This window comes from Polyodon spathula, chromosome 40 (assembly GCF_017654505.1).
Source record: "Polyodon spathula isolate WHYD16114869_AA chromosome 40, ASM1765450v1, whole genome shotgun sequence".
Taxonomy (NCBI): Eukaryota; Metazoa; Chordata; class Actinopteri; order Acipenseriformes; family Polyodontidae; genus Polyodon; species Polyodon spathula.
The window spans coordinates 2486168-2497329 of record NC_054573.1 but is presented as its reverse complement, the minus strand read 5'-3'; the positions used below and the strand labels follow the sequence as shown (position 1 = coordinate 2497329).

The window sequence follows — 11162 nt, the reverse complement described above, 5'->3', positions numbered from 1 at the left end:
AACTGTCGAGTGGGATGCAGTTACGAAAGTCTAAAATAGAACAATTGGTCATAATTCCTAATTAGATGTGGTTTACCATGCAAACCCTCAGTTCGGTTTCTTGCATCGGAGATGTTGCACTGATATTGCAAATATAACATATGACACTGTATCGCTGACATCAGAAACAGAGCGGATGATACCATAGCCCTGAGGATTGCATAACGTCCTGCCAGCGACGCGCAGCCGCTTTCAGAAAACGTTTCACCTCGCAGCATTGCAGGAAGGAAGGACGAGGGGTTTGCGCTCAGGAAGTGGATCGGGGGGGCAGCGTGTTTGTCTCACACGGGGCTTTCTGGAGCCGTGATCGGGGTCTGGCGGAGGAAGCGGCGCAGATCTGCACAGGTAAGGGAACCGCGCAAGGTGTGTCCGGCCAGCCTTTGTGGAGACTATGCGGGCAGAAACACGCGTGTTCGCATTCCTGCAAAACTCCGCACAGGGTGCAAGCCGACAACTTTTTTAAAAGGCATATTTAGTTCTTGAAAAGGTGTTTTACAAAGTGGGGACACCCACATTTGATAGTATTACCTGCCCGCACACACACAACACGACCTTTCGGATTGCATGTGGCTATAATTAGGGCTTCTGTTTTATTTTTGATCACTTCGTGCCCATTTAAACATATTTTGAGCCGATTCTCTTTCTTAATCGATCACTAATTCCCAAAGGAAGCTGTTTCAATCCACCCTTCATGTCTTGATTGAATTCACAAGCGACGCTCCTTGATCTCGCCTGATTTCTATTTGAATATTTCATTCTGACTCGAATCGCCGCAGGATTCCGTTTATTAATTTAAACAATCCGGTATTCAGTGAAGGGTTAACCACTATTAATTAAGGGTTAAAGGGAGGGAAAGAGAAGGAAAATTAAAACAAACAAACAAAACTAGACACCCTAGCTATAATTTGATAAACTGATTTGAGATAAATGTCTATATTGTGTGTGTGTTTATTTTTTGGATTAAGGTACTGCCAGTATTTCAGGGCTGGTAATCAGACTCCAGTTGCACAGCAGTGTCACCCAGTCCAGGTTTTACCATCAGCCTGTTTCCTTGCATTAGAATTGCAGGGGTTCAAAATGGGTTCTTTTTGTAAAGTTCTGATGCATGTAAACATCAATCTCTCTTTCCTACTTTCACCTGAAAAGGAGACCTTTGAGGTCTCGAAAGCTTGTGAATAATTATTATTTAGTGAGTCCAATGAAAGGGATCACATCTCCCCTTCTCTTTGTCTGTCGTCTCTGGACTGATAGGGCTACCATTTCATAAATTCACAGTAAAACCCAGGAATGGATCACACTGCTATGCAATAGGAGTCTTATTTCCATCCCTGCTGTATGATCGATAAAAGCAATGTATTATTTCAAGTTTTAAAAGTGAAGATGATTATATCTAATTAGCCTTATTAGTGCATATCTATCTATCTATCTATGTCTCTATCTATCTATCTATCTATCTCTCTATGTATATCTATATATCTGTATGTATCTGTATCTGTTTTTATCTCTACAGGGGGCTTGCAAACTGCTGGAGACGAAGTGTCTGTTTCTTGCAGGTTGTGTCTGACTGTCATGGTAAGCTGCAGTGTAATCAGGATTTTGTTTCAGGGCGAGTGGAGATTTTTTGGTGATTGTTCATAACGCTGGCGTAGCTGGGAGGGGAGGGGGGGTGCTGGTGGTGAATCGGCTGGATTTCATTTTTTGGGGAGGGGGAGGGGTATGGGTGCCCCTGATGGATCGAGATTTTTATTATCGATGATGATGATCCTCCCATTGCACAGCAGTGTCACCCAGTCCAGGTTTTGCTACCAGCTTGATCAGCCCCAGTGTGTCTAGGCAACAAGCTCAGGTGTGTCTGATTATTAAACTCCTAGTGAAACCAGGACTGGATCACACTGCTGTGCAAGGGGAGTCCTCTTTCTGTCCCTGTGATCTGCCGTCCTGTCTCATCCCCGGGATCTTGTCTAACGCGTCTCTTCCCCCTCCTCTGTCCACGGCTCAGGATTTGAAGACGAAGGAGGAGAAAGATGCGCAGCTGGACAAGAGAATCGAAGCGCTCCGCAAGAAGAACGAGGCTCTGGTCAAGAGATACCAGGTACTGACCCTCAAGGAGTCAGACACTCTGAGAACTGTTAACCCATTAAGCACCAAAGTACACATGTTTGAGGCTCGGTATAGCTGTGGAGAAAATGAAAGTAAGTCTTTTCGTTCCTACGATGCCAGCTGCTCTCTCTCTCTCCTCCAGGAAATCGCGGAAGATAAGAAGCGGGCGGAGCAAGAGGGCATCGCCGTGACGACGGGGCAGAAGCCACGCCCCTCGGAATCTGAGAACGTCGATCGCAAGAGAGCGGAGGAAGAGAGCTTCAGCATTACTGTAGACCTGACCAGACCTGCAGGGGTAAGGAAGGAGAGAAGGAACGTTTTGTTAATATTCATATCATGATGGTGTCCCTCGCTGGTTTAGAACTGTCTCACAGGAAAATTGCAATGTTTGCAATTCTCTCTCCCCACTGTGCAATTAAGCATTTGTCATGGTGTTTGCTTCCTAGTGATGCTTTGAGTTTAATATGAGCTCAAACTAGGTCTCCTGGAATCAGGTTTCAAGCCGCTGTTCCTGAGAGAGTGGTTCCCTCAATTTATTTTCATCCACTGAGATATATATGTCCTTTTTTATTTTTGGTTTCATTTAAATGTAAAGTTTAAACTTTCTTTTCTCTCATTTTCCCCCTTTTCTAGGAGAACAGAGTGGTCTGCAATCACAGGAAGCCGGAGAGTGGGCGGGGGGGCGAGGGGGGGTCTCCCCTAGGGCACAGCCCTCCCAGGAGAGGGAAGGGGTCCGGGCGGCTTGGGAGGGAGAGGGGCGGCAGGGGCAGCCCCAGATCCGACTGGGGGGGAGGGGGAGAGCAGAGACACGACCGAGGAGAGAGACACTCCGACAGAGAGGCGCGGAACCAGCGCCCGGACAGCCAGCCAGCAGAGGGCGCTGTGAGGACGCCCAGAGGGAGGCGGGACCGGGAAGGAGGGGAAGGGGCCGGTAACCCCGGCAACGACGCCAGTAACCCCGGCAACCCAGCGCCCGACAGGAGGGTCAAGGTACGTGCGTTCAGAGCACCGCTTCACTACAGATGCAACGTCAGGAATGGAAATGAGTCTCGAATGAATAAGGACCATTATGATCTGGTCGCTGTTAGCCAGTGACTCGGGTGGCCTGGTGCTTCACGACAGTGCTGTCGTTGTCTGTGAGATCACACTGCCCTGCTTTACAATGCTTCCCTATGCTTTACCAGACCGCTCTGTGCTTTACAATGCTTCCCTATGCTTTACCAGACCGCTCTGTGCTTTACAATGCTTCCCTATGCTTTACCAGACCTCTCTGTGCTTTACAATGCTTCCCTGTGCTTTACCAGACCTCTCTGTGCTTTACAATGCTTCCCTATGCTTTACCAGACCTCTCTGTGCTTTACAATGCTTCCCTGTGCTTTACCAGACCTCTCTGTGCTTTACAATGCTTCCCTATGCTTTACCGTGCTGTCGATGAACATTGTAAGGATTAGTTTGCCAGGGTTTTCTCTCGATACTTCATCATGCTTCCCTGTGCTTATTTCCACCACTGTGGTTATCCCTTGTGTCCCTTGCACAGGAGTGGGAAGAGAAGCGGAGACTGAACATCGAGAAAATGAACGAGGAGATGGAGAAGATCGCCGAGTACGAGAGGGGCAACAGGGTAAGACCACTGCCCCTCTCTGTGCTTTACAATGCTTCCCTGTGCTTTACCAGACCTCTCTGTGCTTTACAATGCTTCCCTGTGCTTTACCAGACCTCTCTGTGCTTTACAATGCTTCCCTGTGCTTTACCAGACCTCTCTGTGCTTTACAATGCTTCCCTGTGCTTTACCAGACCTCTCTGTGCTTTACAATGCTTCCCTGTGCTTTACCAGACCTCTCTGTGCTTTACAATGCTTCCCTGTGCTTTACCATACCTCTCTGTGCTTTACAATGCTTCCCTGTGCTTTACCAGACCTCTCTGTGCTTTACAATGCTTCCCTGTGCTTTACCAGACCTCTCTGTGCTTTACAATGCTTCCCTGTGCTTTACCAGACCTCTCTGTGCTTTACAATGCTTCCCTATGCTTTACCAGACCTCTCTGTGCTTTACAATGCTTCCCTGTGCTTTACCAGACCTCTCTGTGCTTTACAATGCTTCCCTGTGCTTTACCAGACCTCTCTGTGCTTTACAATGCTTCCCTGTGCTTTACCAGACCTCTCTGTGCTTTACAATGCTTCCCTGTGCTTTACCAGACCTCTCTGTGCTTTACAATGCTTCCCTGTGCTTTACCAGACCTCTCTGTGCTTTACAATGCTTCCCTGTGCTTTACCAGACCTCTCTGTGCTTTACAATGCTTCCCTGTGCTTTACCAGACCTCTCTGTGCTTTACAATGCTTCCCTGTGCTTTACCAGACCTCTCTGTGCTTTACAATGCTTCCCTGTGCTTTACCAGACCTCTCTGTGCTTTACAATGCTTCCCTATGCTTTACCAGACCTCTCTGTGCTTTACAATGCTTCCCTGTGCTTTACCAGACCTCTCTGTGCTTTACAATGCTTCCCTGTGCTTTACCAGACCTCTCTGTGCTTTACAATGCTTCCCTGTGCTTTACCAGACCTCTCTGTGCTTTACAATGCTTCCCTGTGCTTTACCAGACCTCTCTGTGCTTTTACAATGCTTCCCTGTGCTTTACCAAACCTCTCTGTGCTTTACAATGCTTCCCTATGCTTTACCAGACCTCTCTGTGCTTTACCAGACCTCTCTGTGCTTTACAATGCTTCCCTATGCTTTACCGTGCTGTCGATGAACATTGTAAGGATTAGTTTGCCAGGGTTTTCTCTCGATACTTCATCATGCTTCCCTGTGCTTATTTCCACCACTGTGGTTATCCCTTGTGTCCCTTGCACAGGAGTGGGAAGAGAAGCGGAGACTGAACATCGAGAAAATGAACGAGGAGATGGAGAAGATCGCCGAGTACGAGAGGGGCAACAGGGTAAGACCACTGCCTCTCTCTAGGGACGGCTCATATGCTCTCCCCGAGACATCCCATCTTACTGGTGACCCATGCCTCTCTGTGCTTTACAATGCTTCCCTGTGCTTTACCAGACCTCTCTGTGCTTTACAATGCTTCCCTATGCTTTACCAGACCTCTCTGTGCTTTACAATGCTTCCCTATGCTTTACCAGACCTCTCTGTGCTTTACAATGCTTCCCTGTGCTTTACCAGACCTCTCTGTGCTTTACAATGCTTCCCTGTGCTTTACCAGACCTCTCTGTGCTTTACAATGCTTCCCTGTGCTTTACCAGACCTCTCTGTGCTTTACAATGCTTCCCTGTGCTTTACCAGACCTCTCTGTGCTTTACAATGCTTCCCTGTGCTTTACCAGACCTCTCTGTGCTTTACAATGCTTCCCTGTGCTTTACCAGACCTCTCTGTGCTTTACAATGCTTCCCTGTGCTTTACCAGACCTCTCTGTGCTTTACAATGCTTCCCTATGCTTTACCAGACCTCTCTGTGCTTTACAATGCTTCCCTATGCTTTACCAGACCTCTCTGTGCTTTACAATGCTTCCCTGTGCTTTACCAGACCTCTCTGTGCTTTACAATGCTTCCCTGTGCTTTACCAGACCTCTCTGTGCTTTACAATGCTTCCCTGTGCTTTACCAGACCTCTCTGTGCTTTACAATGCTTCCCTATGCTTTACCAGACCTCTCTGTGCTTTACAATGCTTCCCTATGCTTTACCGTGCTGTCGATGAACATTGTAAGGATTAGTTTGCCAGGGTTTTCTCTCGATACTTCATCATGCTTCCCTGTGCTTATTTCCACCACTGTGGTTATCCCTTGTGTCCCTTGCACAGGAGTGGGAAGAGAAGCGGAGACTGAACATCGAGAAAATGAACGAGGAGATGGAGAAGATCGCCGAGTACGAGAGGGGCAACAGGGTAAGACCACTGCCGGGGAGACTCCCATTGCATAGCAGCTAGATCCAGTCCTGGTTTTACTGTGTGTTTAAGACACACAGCTGAGCTGCTTACCTGTTCAATAAGACGCACAGCTGAGCTTGGTACTGTGATTTTTTCACAGGATCTTAGTCCATGGCTAATCAAGCTGGTAGTAAAACCTGGAATGGGTGAAACTGCTATGCAATAGGAGTCTTATTGCCACGCCTGTAATAAATGATAAACTTGAGTACCACTGAAAATACGTGCTTTACCCAATCCAGGTTTATCGGCTGATCATCTCAAATGCTTAATTCCTGGCAGGTTAGTTTAATGAAGGTATGGAGCCGTGCTGTGGTTCGAGGCGTATCGTTTTTGGAAATGTTTTCTGATTTTTAAAGCAAGGTTTTTTTTTTTTCTCTCTTCCAGAGTGACGGGCAGGGAGAGAAGAATCCGGGCCGGAGTTTCCTGGATGACCCTCGGCGTTCCGGCCCCGTTCCCGACGCAGATCGCAAGGAGGGGAGCCGACGGCACGTCCGAAACTGGGGGGGGGTCGACTTTGAGAGGGTCAAGACTGGGGGGTCCGAGAGAGACAAGGAGTGGCAGGTATGGATCCGAGCGTGTCTCTCCCCAAACATCTCGGTGTGCAGATCTGGCTAAAAGTTTTGCGTCCCCCTGTAGAATGAACTCATTTTGCTTCATGAAGTCGAATGAAAGCTGCTGAATGATGTCACGTTAACATGTTGAATTGCACACTGCTTTGGAGTTTTCCAGATACTTCACTGAAAACGGAGAAATATTATAAAATGTGGCATTTTGAAATCTAACACTGCTGTATAATATTATGATCTCTAGCCCTACAATAATGTGCAGCTAAATAATCATAGCTAATTCTTTCCAAATTGTTAATTTCTAAAACATTTTTTGTTTTGTTTTCTGTGTTTGTCTGTCTCTCTTTGTATGTGTCTGTGTCTCTTTCTCTCTGTGTCTGTCTGTGTGTGTGTGTGTCTCTCTCTCGCTCTATCTGTGTGTGTCTATCTTTCTCGCTCTGTCTGTGTGTCTCTGTCTGTCTGTGTGTGTGTGTTTCTGTCTCTGTGTGTGTCCCTGTCTCTCGCTCTGTCTGTGTGTGTGTGTTTCTGTCTCTCGCTCTGTCTGTGTGTGTGTCTCTCTCTCATCTCTGTGTCTGTAGGGCCGGCGGTCAGGGGGTCCCAAGGGCCGCGTTGACGTGATGTCGATGACGGGTCGGGAGCGCTCCGAGTACGAGCGCTGGAAGCAGGAACGGGAGCAGATCGACCAGGCCAGGCTGGAGCGACACCGCAACGCCACGGGCCAGTGGAGGAGGGAGTGGGACGCTCAGAAGACCGACAGCATGTAGGGACACAGGCACTGCTGCCAGCCTTGTGTGTCATCAGCAGCACATTGACAAGAAGCCCAGTATACAGCTCTGGCCAAAAGTTTAGCACCCCCCTATAGAATGAACTCATTTTGCTTGATAAAGTCGAATGAAAGCTGCTCGTTAACATGTTGAATTGCACAGCGCTTTGGAGTGTTCCCGTAGACTTACCAAAAAACTGACAATTAAAAAATGTGACACTTTGAAATCTAACAGGAAATACTGCACTTCTGTTTATGGGGAGATTGTACACGGATATCGAGATGGAAATCAGACTCCTGTTGCACGGTAGTGTCACCCATTCCAGGTTTTACTAGGAGCTTGATCAGCACCAGTGCATATATATTGTAATAAACTCGTAGTAAAACCAGGAGTCGATCAAACTGCAATGCAGTGGGAGTCTTTCTTTCCTTCCTTTATTAATGTGCTTATTACATTATATCCAGGTTTAAAGAGGCAGCCGCTGCAATGCAGGAACAAGGAGAGACCGACGGCAGAAGAGGTGAGGACGAGCAGGGCTGGAAATAAGACTCCCGTCGCACAGCACTTTGCTCCATTCCTGATTTTACTGTGTGTTTGATATTAAGACACAGCTAATCTAGTTACCTCCTCTGTGTATCTATTGATTCGTATTTTCAGATGCATACTGTATATATCTTCCTTTTGAATGAGTTCACCAGTCCTTGTGCTTGCATTCTACATTCCAGCAGGTAGGGGGCGCTATAGAGGCACCTGGGACAGTTTCATGTCTTCAGGGAGGAGTGAGGGATGTGTGTCGTGTGTAACTTGCTGCTTGGAGAACTGCTGTGGTCTCCTTTGTCCAGTCTGCAGTACTAACTCAAGCAGCTGTCTCTTACCCTATCCCAACGACAGTGTATTGCATCACATTGCAAGCCTGAAGCATAAAATACAAAACCGTGGCAAGTTTTTATAGCACATTTAAGTGACTGTCTTCAAAAAGCCATCGATTCGATAAACCAATTAGTGCTGTGCAGATGTTTATTTGAGTGAAGAAGCGGCTGCCTGGGTTTGTGCTGATCGCTGCTTTTCTGAGACTCTGTGGAGGAGAACAGCGACCCACACAAACCCAGGCAGCTGTTTCTGCTTCACTCTGAAGGATCCGTTTGATCGACGCCAGCGACCCACCCCCCTGTTATTAGCTCCTGATTTCTGAAGATGTAAGCGCAGAGGTTCCTCAGCCAGTATTTGGTTTGCTTTTTGTCCTGCTGGTGTTAATCTTTTTTTTTTTTTTTTTTCTCCCACACTGAAGAGGAGAACAAACACCCACCCAAGCAGCCCACATTCGGAGACTTCCTGGCCCAGGGGAAGGGGAAGGGGAGAGAGGCGGGGAAGGGGAAAGGCAGGAACTACAGGTACCAGACCAGCTCCAGACACAACAGGGGTGGGAATCAGACTCCCGCTGCATAGCAGTCTGATCCATTCCTGGTTTCACTATGAGCTTAATAAAACACACCTGAGCTTGTTACCTAGACACACTGGGGGCTGATCAAGCTGGTAGTAAAACCTGGACTGGGTGAAGCTGCTGTGCAACAGGAGTCTGATTTCCGCTATAATCTTTACATTTTTGAAACCTTGTAAGATTATTATAATTATTGTTTTTTTTGTTTTCTGAGACATTGCATGTTTAGAATTACACCGTACAGCTGATTTTATACTTGAAGAAGAAAAAAAAAACCATCAAACTTTCTGGGAGTTGAAAGAAGTTTGCATCAAGACTCAAACAGACGCCCTTGCGCATCTTTATTTATTTTTAATCTCTTTTTAATGAACAGTTTCTATGTTTAGTTTCTGTATTTATTATGTTCTGTTTCCCTGGTGACAGCATGCACGACAACCGCTGGGAGGAGGAGGTGAAGAAGAGAGAGGCTGAGGGGAAGAAAGAAGCAGAACCTCCCAGGAATAAAGTACAGTATAGCACAGCTCAGCTCAGCTCACTTCAGCACAGCTCAGCTCACTTCAGCACAGCTCAGCTCAGCTCACTTCAGCACAGCTCAGCTCACTACAGCTCAGCTCACTACAGCTCAGCTCAGCTCACTTCAGCACAGCTCAGCTCAGCTCAGCTCACTACAGCACAGTTCAGCTCAGCTCACTACAGCTCAGCTCAGCTCACTACAGCACAGCTCAGCTCAGCTCACTACAGCACAGTTCAGCTCAGCTCACTACAGCACAGTTCAGCTCAGCTCACTACAGCACAGTTCAGCTCAGGTCAGTACAGCACAGCTCAGCTCAGGTCACTACAGCACAGCTCAGGTCACTACAGAACAGCTCAGCTCACTACAGCACAGCTCAGCTCAGCTCCGTACGGTACAGGCTAGCACACTAGAGCTCAGTGTTTAACAGCTATGGGTGAAAGCTTGATATGGGATTACAGTTGGGGTTTTGCTGGCAATCCAACTTTTTTTTTTTATAACAGTGTGTTCAGATCTGTTGCAGACAAAGTGGAAACATTTGTCATTGAGAGACTTCTAGTGCATCCGTTTACCATTGAACTGAGTTTCTAAAGTGCCTTTATTGAGGGTTTCATAGTCGTGGATGTGACCTTCTCTGAATAATGTTGCTGTTTTTTTCTGTTCATATATTTTTCTGTAAGTGTTTGGCGAGAATGTGTTTCATTCTCTTGTGTTTTTATTTGGCGTGCAAAGAGACTTGGGTGATGATGGGTTCCAGTGGGGAAGTGATTTCTAATTTATTCTACAGGATGAAGCTCAGGAGAAAGCTGGACGGGGAAAGGAGGTGGCGCCGTGCCAGGAGGCAGACGAAGACCAGTGGGAGGATGCGAGCGATGGGGAGGAGGGAGAGTCCGAGGGAGAGGAGGAGAAAGCAGAGAAGAAACCGCCGCAAAAACAGAAGAAGCAGCGACCATCTATCCCACCAACTTCCAAACCCCAAACCAGTCTCTCCGCCCCCCGACAGAGGAGAGAACGGGGGCGCAGGAGCGGGGGGCATCTCCCCAAGCTACAGCTGCCCCCCAAGCAGACCACCCCTGAGCCCCCTTCCCCCAAACCCTGCAAGCCCCTGAGCCCCTTCTCCTTAGAGGAGGGCTACTGTCCCGTCACAGACTGGGGGGAGGAGATGGAGCTGCAGTCGCCCCGCGGCAGTTTAGGAGAGAACCCCCTGGGGCAGCCCGCCCCAGCCAACCCCAAACCCACATCCCCCAAGAGCGGACCTGGAGCTGAGCCAGGAGCCAGAGGGAGGGACCAAAACATGGAGCAAAACTGATCCTGAAGAACAGGAGAAGGGGCAGTGAAGCTCAGAGTCACATCAATATCAGGGTCTAGTGCTGTATATTATAAAGACATTTCAGAGGGCTGGATCTCATCAATATCAGGGTCTAGTGCTGTATATTATAAAGACATTTCAGAGGGCTGTGTCTCATCAATATCAGGGTCTAGTGCTGTATATTATAAAGACATTTCAGAGGGCTGGATCTCATCAATATCAGGGTCTAGTGCTGTATATTATAAAGACATTTCAGAGGGCTGTGTCTCATCAATATCAGGGTCTAGTGCTGTATATTATAAAGACATTTCAGAGGGCTGCTTTGTATCTCTATAGAGGGAGATGCATACAAAAGCTTATTTCTATAGCCGTATTTCAGTTTAACGATCTTGCAGGGGTCTTGGAGTGGTTTTGATTTTTTTGGGCGCATTGTTAACAAAGTAATTTTGAAACAGCTCTGCTCTGGGCTGGTAGATTTACACCACACAGCCTGGTAGCTGCAAAGCACTGT

The 11162-nt window shown here is 47.6% G+C and overlaps 1 protein-coding gene across 2 annotated transcripts; it reads left to right on the top strand.

The window, feature by feature from the left end:
* Positions 1-211: 211 nt before the first annotated feature.
* LOC121304997 (coiled-coil domain-containing protein 9-like) lies at positions 212-10765 on the top strand. Of its 2 annotated transcripts, XM_041236460.1 has the most exons (14): positions 212-384; positions 1550-1611; positions 2039-2131; positions 2282-2434; positions 2773-3129; positions 3677-3760; positions 4988-5071; positions 5938-6021; positions 6448-6624; positions 7208-7389; positions 7858-7913; positions 8682-8784; positions 9255-9336; positions 10130-10765. In XM_041236460.1, the coding sequence occupies exons 2-14, from the start codon at positions 1609-1611 to the stop codon at positions 10649-10651; spliced, it is 1980 nt and encodes a 659-aa protein (XP_041092394.1). In that variant the 5' UTR covers positions 212-384; positions 1550-1608; the 3' UTR covers positions 10652-10765. The 2 variants fall into 2 exon arrangements, with proteins under 2 accessions (XP_041092394.1, XP_041092395.1); XM_041236461.1 differs by lacking the exons at positions 4988-5071; positions 5938-6021.
* Positions 10766-11162: the final 397 nt, after the last annotated feature.